Source organism: Pseudorca crassidens, chromosome 13 (genome assembly GCF_039906515.1).
Source record: "Pseudorca crassidens isolate mPseCra1 chromosome 13, mPseCra1.hap1, whole genome shotgun sequence".
NCBI lineage: Eukaryota > Metazoa > Chordata > Mammalia > Artiodactyla > Delphinidae > Pseudorca > Pseudorca crassidens.
The window spans coordinates 30,402,327-30,423,648 of record NC_090308.1 but is presented as its reverse complement, the minus strand read 5'-3'; the positions used below and the strand labels follow the sequence as shown (position 1 = coordinate 30,423,648).

At 36.0% G+C, this 21,322-nt stretch overlaps 1 protein-coding gene across 6 annotated transcripts in view; it reads left to right on the top strand.

Moving 5' to 3' along the window:
• LOC137204532 (uncharacterized) overlaps positions 1-21,322 on the top strand; it is a 285,170-nt gene that overhangs the window by 48,197 nt on the left and 215,651 nt on the right. For all 6 annotated transcript variants that reach the window (XR_010933679.1, XR_010933678.1, XR_010933677.1 and 3 more), the window contains one exon: positions 17,827-17,881. Coding sequence is in view for 1 of the 6 variants with exons in the window: in XM_067702070.1 (XP_067558171.1) it covers positions 17,827-17,881 (55 nt within the window). In the remaining 5 variants the exon portion in view is untranslated. The remainder of the gene's footprint in view (positions 1-17,826; positions 17,882-21,322) is intronic.

Genomic DNA, 21,322 nt, shown 5'->3' with positions numbered 1-21,322 from the left:
GCTTAAGATACAGACACACAAACTTTCTGCTCCCAGATCTTTCCAGATCTAAGCAGGAGCTCTCTCTCTCTCTCCCAGCCTCTAGGACAGGTAGCATTTCAGTCTTCTAGTACAATCCTTCCTGTGTAAGTGCTACAGAACAAATGAGGCATCTCTCATGAGACATGGGAAGGCAGCCTCCAGCTTCCCCAGGGGTATCCACAGGTCTCCTGAGGAAAAGTCTCCTCCAGGCTCTGCAGGGTCCAGGTTGTCACGCAGCCTCCACACCTTAGGCCAGTGTGCAGCCTGCCAAGGCTGGAACACAGTTCCTGACGTCATGTGCACCCAGCTCTTCTAGCTTGCCCTCTGCAGCCAGACCATCACCTCCCCAGGATGTAAGGGTAAATTACTGACCAAGAAGGAAGAAAGTATTTTGGAGTAGGGTAGCGATGTACTTTGAACAGTATATATACACACATACACATATATGCATGCATATATGTAAATATGAATATGTATATTTTACTTCCCTGTTCAAATACTTTTACAGGCTCCCTATTTTTTGGTGAATAAAATCTAAAATAAGCTGTAAGCTTGGTTTTCAAGATTAACTGCTGTATTACCTGACAACTCCATTTATGTATTCTGTAATCTAGCTGAACTCTTTTATTAAGTGCTGCCCATCTTTCAAAAGGCAGATCAAATATTAACCCCCCAAAGAAGGCAGTCTTTCCTCATTTCCACACCCTTTTTGGAGGGACTACGATACTTTGGTTTCACCTCTCTAATCATGTCACGCATTGTGTTGTATGTTTTGGTGCGTTTGTCTGACCCTTCTTCCCTGGTGGGAAGAAAGCTTGCTGTTATTAAAAATGAAATTAATGGCACACTGTATTTGTGAAAACCGAAAGCACAGAAATTCTGGAATGTTTTCTTATGTAGAAGGGTCGTCATGGGCACTGCCATCACTGCAGTAGCTAATACTTACTGCGGGTTTATTCTGTTCCAGGCAATGAACTAAGCATGCTACATACATTATGTTAAGCTCTTTCCACTAATGCATGCCGATGACTCATTTATCTTTGTGTCCAACATAGTCCATGGCACAGTTGCAGATACTCTATAAGTGTTTGCTGAAAGATGAATCTAGAAGGCAAATGCATGTAGAACATGAGATTCTGAACCTCCTCTCTTGACCTTAATAGATGTATTGTTTTTATGAAAATTATGGCTGAGCTGATCCATTAGGAAAAGTACTCCAATCCAAATATCTGTCTTGGAGTACACTCTAAACTGAGGAGGTTATTTATGAATGATGATGTGATACTGAAGAAAAATTCTGAGTCGTAATCGTGAAGTGTTTTCTTTATATATATTTATATATCATACAAATATAAAATAAACTCTTGATTATTTTAAACCATGATCATTATGATAATGCAGAAAAACATACTGAAAGCAATATTAAAAATGCAGAATACGGACTATCTTATATGTTTAATTCCACCATTTAGTGTGTGAACTTACAGAGAACTAATACAGCTATGAAGTTTTCCTGTAATAACTGAATTTGTATGTTTAAACGTTAGTGTAAGGAATTAAGCACATATGCTTTTTAATAACCTTTTTTTAAATCAGTTCCCAGCATTGTGAACTTGGTCACAGGTGATTGTGCTTATTTAAACCATGGTTCTTCCAATACATGCAGAAAAACATACTGAAGGTAATATTCAAAATGCAGCATATGAACTGTCTTATATGTTAAGTTCCACCATTTTATGTGTGAGCTTATGGAGAACTAACATATAAAACTCTGAACTACAGCTACAAAGTTTTTCTGTAATAACTGAAATTGGATGTTTAAATATTAGCATAAAGATCTAAGCACATAAGCTTTTTATTATTATTATTTTAAATGTTTAAATATTTATTTATTTATTTATGGCTGCGTTGGGTCTTTGTTGCTGCGCGCGGGCTTTCTCTAGTTGCTGTGAGCGGGGGCTACTCTATGTTGCCACGTGTGGGCTTCTCACTGTGGCGGCTTCTCTTGTTGTGGAGCATGGGCTCTAGGCGCGGGCTTCAGTAGTTGTGACATGTGGACTCGGTAGTTGTGGCTCGCGGGCTCTAGCGCGCAGGCTCAGCCATTGTGGCACATGGGCTTTAGTTGCTCTGCGGCAGGTGGGATCTTCCCGGACCAGGGCTTGAACCCATGTCCCCTGCATTGGCAGGCGGATTCTTAACCACTGCGCCACCAGCGAAGTCCCCATCTGCTTTTCAATAACACTTTTTTTTCCTACCACATCCCAGCATCATGAACTTGGTCACTGGTAACTGTTCAGAGCTCAACACAGCTCACAAGAAGCCCCTAAAAACCAAGCCGCTTTGCGGACTTGGCATTAAATTCAGACGACTTTGAGAAGCAGTTCAGATCTTCTGTTTTATTTCTTTCTTTGTATTTAGTTCCGTAAGAAAGCTGAGTCTGACCTATTTTTAGGATTTGGCCCATGGAATTGAACTTGGTGGTTTTAGTTTCACTGTTGTCGTTTTTCTTCTTTTAGGTAAAAAAATAAAGCACAGGAGTCCTGGCTGCCGTGACTAGAAAGACACTAAAGCTTTCTTCTTTTAATTATACACTTAAAGGCATACTAGGGTAGACGTGTGCTTTCTATTTCCTGGAAACTGTGGGATTTTAGTTCCCATAAACCTTCTAACCTCTCCTTTTAAGTTACTCACTGACTTCTAATGGCCCTTGAAAATGACATCATCAAAACACCTAAAATTAATCTACGTGGATGTTAGTTTCCATTTTTTGTTTGTGGGGATTTTTCACCATCAAGAATTCTATTTTTTTTTCCTGCTGTTATTCGCCATCTTACTCTTTGTGTATCTTATAAAGCCCTTCTCTCTTTAGAAGGGCTGAAGAAGATTGACATAAACTCCTTTACCACACCAAGATCTTAGTGCGAACTAGAGGGAAATTATTGAATATTGAGATTTTTCCATCCGAAGAGGCTGGCCCTTATTCCCTTTCCACATTTTCCTGAGTCTTCTGTGAATTCTTACTAGAATAAGTGTTAGAGGAAATAACTAAAACATGATTTATTTTCAAGCGCTTCTATTACTGAAGTTAATGAATATTAAATATGTAGGCTTGAACTTGTTTTCAAGTTTGGCAGGGTTTGAATGCTCCTATAAGTTCCATTGCCTTAGGCAGTTATAGGATTTCAGTTCTGGGAATAAGGATTATAAATATAAGGAAAACATGATAGGCAATTGAAATGTTTAATCACCTAAACTCTCGAAATTAGGGCAGATTGACCATCTCAATAGCTTGAAGAACCACAAACGGACTATCAAAAAATAACTGCTGTCACTTTTGTTCCAAAGTTTTTTTTAGAGGTTCCGTAGCATCCACTGAACTTTTCCCCTGACTATCTTAACACATCTTTTTCGTATTTGAGACTCTGGCCAGGATTGGAAACAGAGGTGTGAAAGAATTACGAGAGTGGCTGTTTTTGCAGTACTTTTGGCTAGAAGTAAAATAAGCAGGAAATTCTAAAATGTCTTTAGAAAGTTTGTCCCCAAGAAAATTCTAGCTTGAAGTTTTTTTAAAACATGGGGTTCAGACATTTAGGCTCATATTTGAATAAAATTGTGCTTATATAGATACCAACATAATTGCAACTATTTGAACATCTTACTGTCTATATGGTTCCCTTCTAGGATTTTCAATATTCTTTCACGTGCTTTTTCTTCCTCCGATGGCTACAAACACAGTATCAGGCAGAATAGTTTGGTGGTGTTACTTCTGTTTTACAAATTAGAAAACTTAAACACAATGTTCATAGCAAAGTTTATTTTGTTGCTTTGTGTATGGTACCTTTTAAGGCTTTCTTAAATGCTTCTATGTAGCTATGTATGTAGCTTCTATGTAGCTTCTATGCAGCTATGTAGATAAAGGTTATTCTGAAACTCAGAAGAACTGAGGTCTGTTCCCAGTACCATTTGTGAATACAAATACACCTCCTCACTTTATGAATAATCTACAAAAAGATGTATTCAGTGCTTACCTATGCATGTTGCTGTGCTCAGTCTGTACTTTCCTAGAATAAAGATATTCAACAAGTTGTTCTGCTATTTCTGACTTTATACAGAATTATAATTTAATATTGATTTGAAAGTATACAAGCAATCAGACAAATCCAAATTCCTAGAAAAGTGATTAGTTTAGGATTAGAATGAAGTAGGATTTGGATTCCAGCATTTATAGGAGTGCTGTGGTTGCCTGGAGCTGTGGCAAATGAAAGCAAACAAAAATGAATACATTGTTACTCATAGCGTTTAACTGAATAGAACTCATTAGCTTAAAACCTGGTTTGTGATTTGTGATGCCTGTTAGATATCCTAGTGGAGGTGTCAAGTATGCAGCTGGATATTAAGTCTGGAAGTCAAAAACGAGGTCAGGAAATAAATATTTGGGAGAGCTCAGCAAACAGATGATATTAAAGACACGAGCCTGGATGAGATGACCTAGAAAGTGAGTAAACACAGAAAGGAAGACCAAGGACTGAATCCTGATGAGCGGTTTATTGGGAGAGATGATGAAGGAAGGAGACTGAGAAGAAATGGACAGTTAGGTAGGAGGAAAACCAGAAGAGTAGCCCTGTGTTGGATGTCAAGTGAGAAAAGTGTTTCCAGTAGGAGGCAGTGATTGTCAGATATTGAAGCCTGTACAATTAAATGAGGATTGAGGAATGACTACCAGCTTTGGCAATGTGGAGGTTCTTAGTGCTCTTGACCCAAGCAGCTTCTTGGAGTGGTGGTGGTGGGGAGGCGCTCTTTGAAGTGAGATGGAGAGAATGGGAGGAGTAAATTGGAGGCAGTACGTACAGACAACACTGGGGAGGCTTTTGTGACAGGAGGAAGAGATATAAGGTAGTACCTGGAGGGGTAAGTGCTATTAAGAGAGGGTTTTGAAAGATGAGAGGACTAGGATGTTTGTTTTTTGAATAATAATGAGTAGAATGGGGAAAATGGGTGCTGAAGGAGAGAGAAAGGAAATTTGGACAAGAGGAGATGGGAGCTGGGCACAAGTGGAAGGGTTGACATCAAAGAATCATAGACAGTTGATAGACTGATGGGAATATGGAGGAATTGGAGTTTAAGAAGAAAAATGGAGAATGTTTGAAACAATTTTTAAAGGAAGAGAGTAGGAGAATCTACATACTACTGAAATATGATGGATGGATTCCATTGTGGTCTGAGGATTGTTGGAATGAGACATCTTGAAAAAGCAAGATGAAAATATAGGGTGGTGAATAACTGTCACAAACTGAGTGGCAATTAGTCTGTTTCCCACTGAGTTGTAAGGCAAGAGGGTATTGAACATTTCCCTGAGATTTAGAAGTGTCAGGAGACATTTTTGGGAACCGTAACTTTGTGCATTTAGCAGAGCCAGGTATACTTATCTGGGAAGACCAGATTAACATTGATGTAGACTTCCGCACAGTATGTGGCAAGACTAAATGAATGATCTTGGCCAGTAGCTTTTGCACTTATAATATGTGCCAGTGAAGGGAGTGGGGCTAGTTGGATAAAATACAGCCCCTAGGGAGGGCTGGAGCAAGAGACCTGTGCATTATGCCTTCCAGACCTGAAACGGGAAGTCAGGTTTTAATAGCTTTGACTTACAAAATTAATACCCTCCAAAGAAAATTCACCTGTTACCAAATCTAATGCCAGGGTTTGGATGCTCACAGTTCCTTTAAGTCTCTTGTTTGTTTTCATTTCTTTCTTTTTTCTTGTTCTTTTCATTCTGCTTTTTTTGCCAGAGTGTTCTGGCCTTTTAGGGACAATTACTAAAGGGCTTGTAATCAATCTTTTTGCTGAATTGTTTAATCAGAAGGCCATAATGAAAGAGAGGGAGAAAAAGTGAGAGAGAGATTTTAAACATTTTGTAAAATGCATTTCTCCTGGCTATGGATTTCCGTAAATTCTTTGTGTACATATAAATATACTGTTTATGTCTTGTAATTTGGCCCACTTATTTCGAAATCCAACTCTTCCAAAACATGCCTTTTTAGTTCGGTAAGGGTGAAAACCAGCAGTTCTGTCAGAAGTTCTATTGACCTAGGGGTGCCAAGAACTTCTTGCTTTTGTTCCATATACCTTCATTTTTAGAATTAGATACCTCAAAGCTGCTAAACTTGATCTTTCACACCATCAGATGTCAGTATTTAGCAAATGCTGTTGCCACTAATAGTTTTTACACTTGGGTTGTTTCACAAAGTCTACTTTTAAATCTTGCGAATTAAAGATTCCATTCAGTATCACCAACAAGGAAGCAAGAAATATAGACATAGTTTTCTCATAAAGAGGATATCAAAATATTCATACCACACACATTTTTTGGTGTTGGTTGGTGTTAAGAGTAAAAGGATTTAAAGATCACTTAAGATTTGGCTGAAAAAATGTGAAGGGATTTAGACGCAGGAGTGCTAGAATATATTCCCATTATTCCTTATTAGATACATTTTAAGATAAGTTATTTTCTTGAATTTATTTATATTACTTTGAGTTTTGACTGAGATCAAGAACGGAAAAATGGAAAATTATTATTACTATTACTACTTTTGATAGAGAATGGCTTTTCCTAATCATATACATAATACATGCTCACGTAAAACATTCTATCAACAGAGAAATGCATAAACTACAAAGAACACGTCCTCCCCACAATCCCACCTTCCAGAGATAACCAAATTTAGTAGTTCAATTTGTATCCTTTCAGGTTTATCTCTACCTGTGTGTATGTGTGTTTGTCCTTAGTTTTTAAAACAAAGTGAGTTTTAATATAGTCATTTTAGCCTCTGTGTTTATTTTGTTGGTAAATTATGCACCTATTTCCATATATATTTACCTCACTCATTTTACTGTATGGATGAGCTAATATTTATTTTATCATTGATGAAATTATTCACATTTCTAATTTTTACTATTGTAAGTAATGCTGCTCTTCACACCTCTATACAATGGGATAACGTCACCAATCTCATAGGCTTATTGGTATTAATAAACAAATACACTATTACGTTTAAAGTGTCAAAAGAGTACATGACACATAAGTGCTTCAAAAAGTACTTATTTATTATTCTGTTTATTTTCTTTATTACTAGTGAATATGACTGTGTGACAAACTCCTAGAAATGAAATTATTCAGCTGATAAATATTACCAAATTGCCCTCGAAAAAGATTCTACCAAGTCATACTCCCTTCATCAGTGAATAAAGAATATTTTTCCCCACACTATTTAAACTTTTAAATAGTAGCATAATATTCATATAGAAAAATAATGCACTTGATAAGTATTGACTCAACAAATTGAATCCATATGTGTAACCAACACCTGATCAAGTCAGAGTACATTTCCATCTGAGAACATTTCCCTTGAGTCATGACCCAGTCATTATTTGCCTTTCCCACCCCAAAGTTAAGCACTATCTTCCTTCTATCACGGTGGATTAGTTTTGCACTGTTATATATAGCTTCTTTCACTCAACATTATGTTTGTATTAGATGATTATGACCATTCATATTGTTGCAGATATCAATGGTTCAGTCATCTCTACTACTCTCTTTTAGACTATATTGTAAATTATCCATTGTACTGTTTATGGACATTTTATGTGTTTGACTGTTTTATGTTTGTTACAAGTTAGACTATTTTGATTCTTCTGCATGCCTTTTGGTGTATGTGTGTATGTATATATATATGTATATAGATACACACATAATTTATCTTTACATAACATAAACATGATATACACACACGTGTTTCTGTTGGAGAGTTACCTCAGAGCAGAACTGCTCGTTCATAAGGTAGGTGTACATTTAGCTTTAAAAGTTTCCCAAGTTATGCCAATTTATCACAATGACAACAATGTATGCTAGTACCAGTTGTACGTCATGGCCCATTCTTGGTATTATTAATTTTCAAAGTTTGGTCATTCTGATGGGTGTGTAGAGGTATATCATTGCGGTTTTAACTGTATTTTCCTGATAATTAATGAAGCTTAACACCTTTTTGTATGATTATCAGTCTTTTGGATGTCCTGTTTTATGAAGTACTTTTTCGAGTCTTTTGCCCATTTTAAAAATTAGCTTGTTTTTTTCTTATTTATTTTAGTAGAAGTTTTTCTTTTTCTGGTTATGTGTCTCTTTATATATATAATTCCTCTTAATATATACAATTAGAGATATTTTTCTCTTAATCATGTCTTTAAATAAGCAAGTTCTTAATTTTAATGAACTCTGCCTATTCAACCTTTTCCTTTATAATTAGTGTCTTTTGTGTCTTGCTTAAGGAATCTTGGCCTACCCAAGGCTGTGAAGGCATTCTCTATGATTTTACTAGAAGCTTTGTCATTTAGCTTTCCTTTGTTAGATTTATAATCCATCATAAATTGATTTTACGTGGTGTAAGAAAGCAGTCCATACTCGTATTTCCCCATATAGAGTCAATTTACTGCACTATTTATTGAAAAGTGCTACAGTGGCATCTTTGTTGTAAATCAGATGATCGTATAGATTTGTTTTTCTGGACTATTCTGTTTTATTAGTTGATTTATCTGTCTTTTGGCCAAAACCATATACTTGATAACAAGTCCTCATATCCAGGAGTGCAGGCCCTCTACTTTTTTATTCTACAAGATTGTCTTTGCTACCCCTGGCCTTTTGTTTTTCCACGTGAAATTTAAAATAAACTTAGCAATTTCCACAGCAAATCCTTCTTGGATTTTGATTGAGATTACATGAATGTATTTACTCACTTTGAGAGAATTTGCAGTTTGATAGGATTGAGTCCTCTAGTCTATGACATGGTACCACCCGCCATTTACTTAGGTCTTGAAGTAGTAGAGCTAGTAGAGGTCTTGGATATATTTCATTTTGTTTATTCTTGGATATATATTCAATGTTATTTATATTTTACATTAAATATTTTATACATTTAACATATTTTTAAAATTTCAGCTTTATTGACATATATAATACAAATAAAATTGTAAGATATTTAAAGTGTACATTGTGGTGATTTGATATATGTATGCATTGTGAAAGGATTCCCCCCTTCTTGTTAATTAACACATCCATCACCTCACATATTTATCTTTTTTTTTTTTGATGAGAACATATAAGTTCTACTCTCTTAGCAAATATATGTTTTCTGCTAGTATATAATAATAAATTGTTCTTTACTATGGTCAATAAACATGTTGGCATGATATTATCCCTTTAAAACTTTGAGACTTGCTTTATGGCTGAGAATATAGTAAATTTGGGGGAATGTTCCATTTGCAGTTGAAAAGAATATATATCTTGCAGTTGTTGTGTAGAGTGTTCTGTTGACGTTCCAAATTGCTGATCCTGTCATTACAGTCTGTATCTCTATTATTTTGTCAGTTTTTTAAATCAGTTATTGAAAGAGGTGTTTAAAATTGGCATATATTATTGTGGATTTGTCTGTTTCCCTTCTTATTTCTATTTGAAGTTTTTGCTTTACATATCTTGAGCCTATGTTACCAGGTGCATGCAAATATTTTGATTGTTTTAGCTTGCTTTGGATTATCATTATAAATTATAGCTTCTATTTGAAATAATTCTGCTTCTTTTAACATCTTTGTCCATTTAATATTAATATCAATACACCAACTTTCATTGCTTAACTTTTTCATGGTAATGTCTTTTTCATCCTTTTATTTTATCCTTTTTGTGTCCTTTATTTAAGACATGTCTTTTAAACAGTATATAGCTGAACTTTAAAATCATTTGACACTCTTTATCATGAAGTAGAATATTTAGTTTATTTACTTTTAATAAAATTACCAATATATCTGGGTTTAAATCTACTATAATGCCATTTTTCTTTCTTTTTTTTTGACTGGTCCTTTGCTTTTTTCTCTTGTATCACCTTTTAAGGTGAACTATATCATGTTTTGCCTTTTTAGCAAGCTATTTATGCCTTTTGTTATTCTCTTTGAAGTTAGCCTAGAACTTACAACATTCATCCTTAACTTAATAGAGCTATGACATTACCACACTGTGGAGAATGTAAGGAACCTAAAATAGTTTAATTCCACTCATCATCTTTCTGCTTATCTGATTTTCCCTTTTTTCAAGAGTCTTAGATCCTCAAATTCTATTTTCCTTGATAACTCTGAACTCCAACGCTTGTCTCATCAGCTCTATCAGAATGGGAAAATCTTTTTATCACAACTTTCAGCTCGACCTCAGATCCCTGCACCAAGTATTGGCTGATTTGTGACACCTTCAAGCTGTTTTCAGATACATTTTATCAATCTTATCTAGATTATCTTGGTACAAGTACTGGTCTGATGCAAAGTACTCCATCATGGTCAGAAGTAGATGTTTCTGTACACTTTTATCAAGTCTGGTTGTTAGCTACCTTTTTATTATTTGCTAGTTTGGTGGCCAAAAAGTTATCATACTGTATCCATCAGTTATATGGCAGCCATCATCTTGGTTCACTGTGACTCTACCCTTTAAGCCGTATTTAGTTGGTTCAGGTGTGGGTACCTGATTGGAGTTGTGTCGCTGAGTCCCTTCTCTGAGGTTTTGTGCTTGGAACCAGAGAAAATTTAAAGCTCTGAGTATAAACTCAGGCACTACTTGACATCTGTACTTTCTACCATGTGGGAAAATGTATTTTGTAGTAAAGATGAAATCAGTATGCAGAGAAATGCAGTGAAAAGGCGTGGAAAGAGAGAGTGGGCTATGCTGGATTTCTTGATTCCAGTTATTCAGTAATCCCAGCTGCATCTACTTTTCCTATGGATTTTTTATTATGGTAAAATATATATAACATAAAATTTACCCTTTTAACCATTTTTAAATGTATAGCTCTGTGGCATTCAGTATATTCATTGCTGTGCAACCGTCACCACTATCCATCTCTAGAAATTTTTTTCATCTTCCAAACTGAAACTCCCTCCCCCTTGAACAATAATTCCTATTCCCTCATGCCCCCAGCCCCTGGTAGCCATGATTCTACTTTCTGTCTGTATCGATATGACTATTCTAGATATCTTATGTAAATGGAATCATATAGTATTTGTCTTTCTGTGACTGGCTTATTTCACTTGGCATAATGTCTTCAAGGTTTATCTATGCTGTACATGTGTCAGCATTTACTTCCTTTTTAAGGCTGACTAATATTCCATTATATGAACATACCACATTTTGTGTATCCATTTATCTGCTGATGGACACTTGGATTGCTTCTACCTTTGGGTAACTGTAAGTAATGCTACTGGGATTATGTGTGTATGTGGATTGTTTTTTGCATTTTTAAATTTGTTTTCTTGATGCATTTTTTGTTTTGCTTAAACAATTAGCATGCTACTTGTAACCAAGAAGGTCCCAACTAATATGCATGGATCTGTTTTCAGACTCTCTATAATATTCCTTTGATCTACCAGCCTTTTCCTGAATCAATACCAAACTGTCTTGATTATTTTAAATTATAGTACATTTTTGAGGCTTGGTAAACAAGCTGTCCCTCATTACTCTTTTACAAAAATGTGTTGGCTGCATTTTCAGTGTTTTTTTTTCCAGATGATCAATTGTCAAGTTCTAAAAAGAAAACAAATGGAATTTTGTTTGGTATTGCACTGCATTTTTAGTTGATTTGTGGAGAATTAACATTAAACCTTTAAAAACATTATCTGTGTAACATATTTTTTTGTAAAAGAGTCAAATAATACTAATATTGGCCCCCTTTTCTAAATATCCCAGTCCTTTTCCAGTTTGATGTTGTCTTGGAAAAACTCTGTTTCTTCCTCTACTTACAGGATACTTTATTTATGACCCCCAAATGTGTGGCGTTTGTCTCACACAAAGCAATTCTGTGATACTAATTGGGTGTACCACAATTCAGTTAAATTCTGACACTAAGCAGAGTTAGCGCAGATCCCATAGGTTAAGGGATGGGTCCCATGACTACCTACCCTATTTCAGACTTTAGTCACAAGTCCAAATTTTCACCTGTGCTTCTGACTGACCAGCTATAAATTGGGATTCCCAGGACCCCCTCCTTGGATTTAATAATTTGCTAGAATGGCTCACAGAACTCAGAGAAACATTTACTTATGTTTACTGGTTTATTAAAAAGGATATGGTAAAGGATACAGTTGAATGGCCAGATGAAGAGGTACCTGGGGTGAGGTCCAGAAGTGTCCCAAGCATAGTTGTTTCTGCCCCTGTGGAGTTGGGGTGTGCCACCCACCCAGCACGTGGATGTATTCACCCTCCTGGAAGTTCTCTGAACCCTGTACTTCGGGGATTTTTATGGAGCCTTCATCATCTAGGCATGATTGATCATTAACTCAAACTTAGCACTCTTCCCTTTTGGAGGATGGGTGGGGGGCGGGCAGGGGAGGCTGAAAGTACCAAACTTCGAATCATGGTTTGGCTTTTCTGGTGACCAGCGCCCATCCTGAAGCTATGCAGGAGCACACCAAGAGTTGCCTCGTTAGAACAAGAGAGTCTTTTATCACCCAGGAAGTTCCAAGGGATTTGAGAGCTCTATGTCAGGAACCAGAGGCAGAGACCAATATATATACTTTCTATTGTTTCAGAGATGTATAGCCTTCTTTATACTACTCATCTAATTTTTTTTTAAATTTTCTTTTAAAAAAACTTGAATGATACACGGCATGTATTTTTCTTCAATGTCTCTATTTTGAGATCTGTCCATGCCCATACAGAAATATCCTCTTCATTCCTTTTATTTGCCACCGGGAGTTCCATTGTATAGGTGTACTTTATTTATCTGATGGTTAACCTGTTGATGGACCTTTAGGTTATTGCTATTTTTCAATATTACAACAAAACTGTCCTGAAACTTTGAGACATACTTTTCGTCACATTTTTTTAAGAGGAAAGCTACCAAAAAGCAGGTTGATGGGTTTAAGGATATACACATTTGAATTTTCAAGCTATTATCACATTATCCTTGAGGAAGTCAATCCCATTTTATACTCCTAAGGCAATAATAGACATAGCTCTACCTCCTTATACAGTCAAGATGATTATCATTAAAACTTCTGCCCATTCAGAGAAAAAGAAAAATAATCTGCTAGTTGTTTTTACTTTAATTTTAATGTTTACAGTATGGTTGAACAGCTTTACTTATTCATTTCATAATTTGCATTTCTGTGTCAGTAAAAAGTCAGTTTATAACCTTTGCCTGTTTTTCTGTTTTTGTCGTTGTTTTAACTATTCGATTTGTCTCATTGATTTGGTCCTGTTGATTTTCACTATGCATTTTGAGTATTAACATTTTATCTTTAATATATAAAATTATTCTTCCTCATGCTTTTTTTAAAATTTTTTTTTAAATTTAATTTTATTAATTTAATTTAATTTTTTTATTTTAATTTTTACATTTAATTTAATTTTTTAATTTAATTTTTTAATTTAATTTTTTAATTTAATTTTTTTTAATTTAATTTAATTTTTTTAATTTAATAGTCTTTATTTTAAAGTCTATTTTGTCTGATATGAGAAGTGCTACTCCAACTTTCATTTGATTTCCATTTGCATGGAAGTTCTTTTTCCATCCCCTCACTTTCAGTCTGTATGTGTCCCTAGGTCTGAAGTGGGTCTCTTGTAGACAGCATATATATGGGTCTTGTTTTTGTATCCATTCAGCCAGTCTGTGTCTTTTGGCTGGAGCATTTAATCCATTTACATTTAAGGTAATTATGGATATGTATGTTCCTATTGCCATTTTCTTAATTGTTTTGGGTTTGTTTTTGTAGGTCTTTTCCTTCTCCTGTGTTTTCTGCCCAGTGAAGTTCCTTTAGCATTTGTTTTAAAGCTGGTTTGGTGGTGCTGAATTCTCTTAATTTTTACTTGTCTGTAATGATTTTAATTTCTCTGTCGAATCTGAATGAGATCTGTGCTGGGTAGAGTAATCTTGGTTGTAGGTTTTTCCCTTTCATCACCTTAAATATGTGCTGCCACTCCCTTCTGCCTTGCAGTTTCTGCTGAAAGATCAGCTGTTAACCTTATGGGGATTCCCTTGTATCTTATTTGTTGCTTTTCCCTTGCTGTTTTTAATATTTTTATCTTTGTATTGAATTTTGATAGTTTGCTTAATATGTTTCGGCATGTTTCTCCTTGGATTTATCCTGTATGGGACTCTCTGCGCTTCCTGGACTTGACTGACTATTTCTTTTCCCATGTTAGGGAAGTTTTCAACTATAATCTCTTCAAATATTTTCTCAGACCCTTTCTTTTTCTCTTCTTCTTCTGGGACTCCTATAATTCAAACGTTGGTGCGTTTAATCTTGTCCCAGAGGTCTCTGAGCCTGTCCTCAATTCTTTTCATTCTTTTTCCTTTATTCTGCTCTGTGGTAGCTATTTCCACTAGTTTATCTTCAAGGTCCCTTATCCGTTCTTCTTTCTCAGTTACTCTGCTATTGATTCCTTCTAGAGAATTTTTAATTTTATTTATTGTGTTGTTCATCATTGTTTGTTTGCTCTTTAGTTCTTCTAGGTCCTTGTCAAATGTTTCTTGTATCTTCTTCATTCTATTTCCAAGATTTTGGATCATCTTTACTATCATTACTCTGAATTCTTTTTCATGTAGACTACCTATTTCCTCTTCATTTATTTGGTCTGGTCAGTTTTTACCTTGCTCCTTCATCTGCTACATATTTCTCTGTCTTCCCATTTTGCTTAACTTACTGTGTTTTGGGGTTTCCTTTTCTCAGGCTGCAGGTTCATAGTTCCCATTGTTTTTGGTGTCTGCCCCCAGTGGGTAAGGTTCGTTCAGTGGGTTGTGTAGGCTTCCTGGTGGAGGGGACTGGTGCCTGTGTTCTGGTGGATGAGGCTGGATCTCGTCTTTCTTGTGGGCAGGACCGAGTCCGGTGGTGTGTTTTGGGGTGTCTGTGACCTTATTATTTTAGGCAGCTTCTCTGCTAATGGACGGAGTTGTGTTCCTGTCTTGCTGGTTTTTGGCATGGGGTGTCCAGCACTGGAGCTTGCTGGCCCCTGGGTGGAGCTGGGTCTTATCATTGAGATGGAGATCTCTGGGAAAGCTCTCACCGATTGATACTACATGGGGCTGGGAGGACTCTGGTTGTCCAGTGTCCTAAACTCAGCTCTCCCACCTCAGGGGCTCAGGCCTGACACCAGGCTGGAGCACCAAGACCTCTCATCACCCTCTTGGGCATCAGCACAAGGCAGGAATAAGCTGCATTCTTTATTTATCCCTCCTATTTTTCCAGAACCTTTTCTTCAAGGAGAAATCTCTGGGTTCTTTAGGAACAGTGAGTTGTGACCATCAGGTAAATCTGAGACTAAACCAAGTTCACCCAAAGTGGTGATACTTATTTCCCTGTAGGAGTCCACACGGTATTAAGATGCACTGTGGGAAGACTATATTAGTAGCTACCATATCTTTGGTCCTGTGGATTACCTTGGGATCCAACAATCATGCTTCCAGTATTTAGGCAACTTCTTTGAAAATCTATGTCCAAATGCAAACAAAGATGCAGTTATGCACAGCAGCTCTACTCATAATGGCTAAAATCTTGAAGAAATCAGAATGTCCTTCAATAGAGGAACGCATAAGCAAATTGGCATACATCCATGTGAAGCCGAGTAAAATATGCCACCCCAAAATATCTGTCCATTGTCTTTTAATATTGTATATGATATCTTTTGCCGTACAGAAGTCTTATGATTGATACAGTAAAGTCAGTCTTTTTCTTTATTGCTTTTTAATATACATCTTAGGTAAGAGGGCTTCCCTACTCTAAGATTATATATATTTTTTTCCTTCATTTTCTCCTATTGATTTTACACATCTTATTTTACATAAAGTTCTTTGACCTCCAAAATTTATTTTTGTACATGTGTTAAAACTGCTATATAATTTACTACCTTTTCCCCTATTTGTATTACTATGTCTGTGAGTTGTCTGATCATATTTTTCACTCATTTTTCTGTTGGGCTGATAAAGACTATATTCTGCCCCGATAATTTGTTGGAATAGCTACTTCTATCCTTTCCATATTGAACTGAAATGTCCTCTTTATCATATACCACATTATATTTTAGCCATGGCTCTATTTGTATATATTCTGTTCTGACCTACTTGACTACTTCTCTGCTAATATAACACTATTTTATTTACTGTGAGTTTTAGAAATAATGTTTATTCTTAAAAAGTTATCTCCACTTTTCTTATGTATTTTATTTTTAAATGAAGTTTAGGACCAACTTGTCAAGTATCATCTACAATCTTATGGGGAATTCATTGCATTTATAGATTAATTTGGAGGCAATTTATATTTTTATAATAATGAGGCCTTGTATCCAGGAACAAGGTATCCCCATTTATTCAGGTCTTTTTGTGTGTGATTCATTAATGTTTTATATAGCTCTTTTTTTTCATATAAGTTTTACACCATTTATGCTGAGCCTATTTCTAGTCATTTAAATTATTTTTTCTAGTGTGAACGAAAATTTTCCAGTTATTCCAGTAACCAGTTATTTTTAGTATGAAAAGAAAAACTGTTAACTGTTAAAAATATTTATCTTATGCTGAGTGAAATAAGTCGCAGAAAGACAAATACTGTATGATATCACTTATATGTGGAATCTAAAAAGTACAAGCTAGTTCAACAGCAGAAAAGAAGCAGACTCACAGATATAGAGAGGAAACTAGCGGTTACCAGTTGGGGGTGGGCCAGAGGGTCAATACAGGGGTGGGGAAGTGAGAGGTACAAACTGTTGGGTGAAAGATAGTCTCGAGGATGTATTGTACAATGCGGGGAATACAGCCAATATTTTGTAATAACTTTAAAGTAGGCTTTAAAAATTGTATTAAAAAATTAAAGACTATAAAAAATTTTTCTCAAACATGAGTAGCTTACTGAAATGAATTTCTTATTTGATTCTCATAAATTTTCTTGATGTATAATCATAATGTCTGCAAAAGTAACTTGTCCCTTTGCTATGTGTATGCTTCTTTTATTGCCATCTTTTTGCATTAGCCAGGACCTCCTGAGTAGTGTTGAATAACCATGTTGATAACATATGTCTATGTCTTTTCCTGTCTTTAATGGGAATGGCTTTAATGTTTCATCCTTAACATGGTGTTTTTTGCTAGTAGCTGGTGAAGAATTTTTATACTACAGCCATGGTATATGTGAGCATATCAAAGTTTAGAGTAAAGAATTGAGCACAGTATGTTGGAAAGACCTCAGTTCTTAGAATAACCAGCTTGGAATTCTGGCTTCATCACTTACTGGCAGTATGATACTGAGAATGATACTTTCTGAATCTGTTTCTACATCTAAAATAGGAAGATAACAATACACATAAGGATAGCTCTATTATGAGCAATTAAAGAGATATGTCAACAAGCTCCCAAAATGCTTGATATAGGTTGGACTCAATAAATCTAGATTCCCAACCGGATCCCAGAGGACTTGGGCAACAGAGAAAGCCAAGTAAAAAGCAGGATACCACTTATTGTATTCCTTCTATCCTCCCACTCTTTGTTGAGAGCACGTGACTTACTAACATAATGTATTGCACATTTAATTTCGCTAAAATGGGATCTCTAAGGCTGGCTCCACACTGTAACTAAATCAATTATACAACAAATGAGTGAGCCTATTAAGTGTGAATTTTTAAAAATTTACAAATATGTCAGAAAGACAAATATCTTTCAGAGTTGCATAAAGTTGATTAACTCTGTATATCTACAAATAGAAAAAAAATCTCATTACACTAAACCTTTTTATTTTAAGGTCCAAATGGCTTCATCAAGATTTGAGAAGTCATCCAGGAGTGTTTGAATCCAAGGTAAGGGTCGCTTTATTATGAAGGTTTATTAGTGTTGTTAGGGACAAGTTACTGCTAAATTAATCAACATAATTAAAAACGAAACAAGCTTATTATGAAGTACTTTATACATGTTCGAATTTTGCTAACTTAGAAGGACAGAGGCCAGTCCCCACACGGAGAAAAGTTTATTTCTTCTACTGAGCTCTAGTCACAGCTAATAATCATAATAGTTTGAATGGCCCTACACAGTTTTTCAAATTTGGGCAAGTCCCATCCTGTCATTTGTAATTTGAATGGCAAATATCTACACACATACCTATTATTTGTTTTTTTTTTTCAGCATCAGATGGGTTTTATTTCAGATCAGTTTTATTTTTTCTTCTTCTACTTTTATGGAGATATCATTAAAATACAGCACTGTATAAGTGTAAGGTGTACAGCATAATGATTTGACTTACATACCTCATGAAATGATTACCACGATAAATTTAGTGAACCAATCATCTCTTAGAAATATAAAATAAAAGAAGAAAAATATCTTTTTCCTTGTGATGAGAACTCAGAATTTACTCTCTTCACAACTTTCATATATAACATGCAGCAGTGTTGATTATATTAATCATGTTGTACACTCTATTAGTTGTTAGTTACAACATTCACTGTGATTTTGTGGCTTTTAGAGAAATGCTCATTTCATGTAAGTCTCAGTTTCCAAATATAAAACATGGAACATGTGATGAAACACGTTTTAATCTACCCAGGTGAGTGGGTGAATCCCTTTGAGCATGGACCACGCTTTCTGTGACTTGTACCCCCATAAAATTCAGCAGAGAATTCAGAACACAATATGTTCTTCCCTAGATATTTTAATGACAGTTAATGAAAACAATACTTGAGTGGTTTAGGGAGTTTGGCAAATTTTGAAGTTTGTTTTTCCAAAGAGATTTTATGTTATTTGTTGATAGAGATATAAATTACTCGTGTCTGTAATAGCAACAAACGCTAGTTGAGCGAGTGGTTTGTGAAAAACAACTATTTGATTGCTATCAAAACAAAGTTTATTGAGTGAACTGCAATTAAAAATAAAATAGGGTAAAGTATAAAGAAGTATAAACTTAAAAATAAATAGGTCCCTTACAAGAAGATAGATTAGCTAATAAACTCAGGGGAATCTTGTTAGAAAATTGTTATGTAAGTGAGTAACGTCTATAATGGTTGATAGTCCAGCTTGAAAAATTAGGGGGCAGAGGTAATGCCCTTCATGTACCTTCACGTTCAGAAAGCTGGATGACCTTCTCTTTGAGCGGCGGGGGCATTCCCTTTTGTTCTCCAAATGCACAATCATACATCCTGAATCAGAACCACTGAGATTAATGACTGTGTCGGTGTTGAAAGCTTGAGGCCAGACAATTGCTGTTAATATACTGAAAGCCAAATATGTTTTAAAAGAGTGTGGTTGGTCCTTGAAGTGTGGACGCTGAGAATATTTGAAGGCCAGTGAGCAAAATCTCCAAAGGAGAAAGAAATGATTTTATTTTTCACATAACCTATCAAAGGTGAGTTTTGCTGCGTTCAAGCAAATCAAAATGATTATAGGAGACTTATTGCTGCAAAGATGTTTTGTGTGCGTGTGTGTAAGTGTACACACATCAGCAAGACTTTTCTGTTTCCAAGAGGAAAGCTATTTCTATATTCCCTTAATGTGAGACTTGTGATTTCCTCAATTTTCAGTCCAACTGGGAAGTTTCTCTTTTTCCACGTGTCCCCAGACACAGGAGAAAGCTTAAGGAGAGTGACACAGGCAGGGGCCTGTGGCCTGGCTTCTCCCCCTTCACTGCCTGCCTTCTGGGGCCTGGCCTGGTGTATGGCCGCTGTTTATATCTGCTAAAGTGCTTTCAGTGTTTGCGTTGGCGCTGCCACCTTACGTGCTAGAGCCCCAAGCCATTCATGAGGTCTGTCCCAGAGCTTTGAAAACTGCAAGCTGGCGCTGGGGCGAGAGAATGTCTCTCTCATTTTTTGGGTGAACTCCATGTTTTTTCCAAGAGGTTAGATCACTGTCGCAGTCCAGGCTTGCTAGACAGAATGTAACAGTTACTGTTGGAGACACTGTTGGAGACACTCTGAACTTTTAAGGGCAAAAGGCAGAGGGGGAAGGGAGAGAGGAAAAAGCTCAAGGTCAACTTAACAGCTTAAAAGTGAACATTTTTATATCTGGTAAACAAAGGTTTTTACGGAACTGGAAAACTTTATCACCAAGGAAGGAAAAAATTATATATATCACTTCTTGTTATGGCAAGAGGCTATGTAGTTCCAGAGTTCCCAATTCCATCCCAAGTCTTGTTTGAGACCAGACCAGATTAATCAGTGGTCATGGCAGGGGTGTTAGGAGTGATGTAAGTTTTGTAGAAATTTACCTGGCTCTCTCCCTGGTACTTTCATTGGCCCTAATGATTTTTAGAAGATGTGTCTTCTTCAAAAGTGGCAAAATTAGGAAAACTCTGACACCTGCTTGTCCCCTGCCCACCATTCTTGGCTTTTCCTTCCCTGTGCCCATTTTTTGTAGTATTAGAAATATCCCAACTGTTTTTTGGCTACGATTTCTCTCCCCTCATCTCTTTCCATGGGAAGTCTCGGTTGATGGGAGAAATTTTATTTTGAGTATATAAGCTTGGGTGTGACTAGAATTATTTATTTTCCTTCTGTTTGTGTGTGTGTGTGGATGAATATGATATAGATGTATAAAAGACATCACATATGAGAAACTAGTAAATTATTAAAGTGTTTTACACCAAAGTGTAACAACATCCAAATAAAAAAGTAGACACATGGAAGAATTGAAGTTTAAGGCTGAATATGACTGAATTCCAAGGTTCATAGCAACTTTGTTTACAGGAAAACATAAGAGAGCCCTTGTTACACCCTCTTCCCCACCTCTGACCCCCAGTGAAGTACAAGGTCTGTGTTCTTATAAATATGTTAAGAATTTCATCTGTAATGTTTGTCTATGAAGAACATAAAAATGCCTTTGAATGGAGTAAATGCCAATCTTATTTCACCAACCCAAGGGAGAAAATTCCTACTCTTGGTTTCCACCTAGAGAAATGCTAGTGAGAAATGAATAAGCTCTCCTGGACTCTTCAAGGTAATATATTTATTCTTGGGTCAAACTCAGTGATCTTCCGTTTTACAGTTCTACCCCCTTCTTCATATTTCATTCCCTAACCTGACTCATGCTGTTTGTCTGATAAGGCTGAAGGAGGTCTACACCGAACATTTAATTTGACCTTGTCTGGAAGCAGTACCATTAGTCTTATATTAATTTTAATGTGATATGGCTGTTCCAACATATGGGATGACTTTGTTTGTCATTCAAGAGATTTATTGATGTAATGTGTATTCCCTGGTCCTTTCATGAAAAAATGTTTATACCTGTGGGCATATCCAGATGGCAGTGAATGA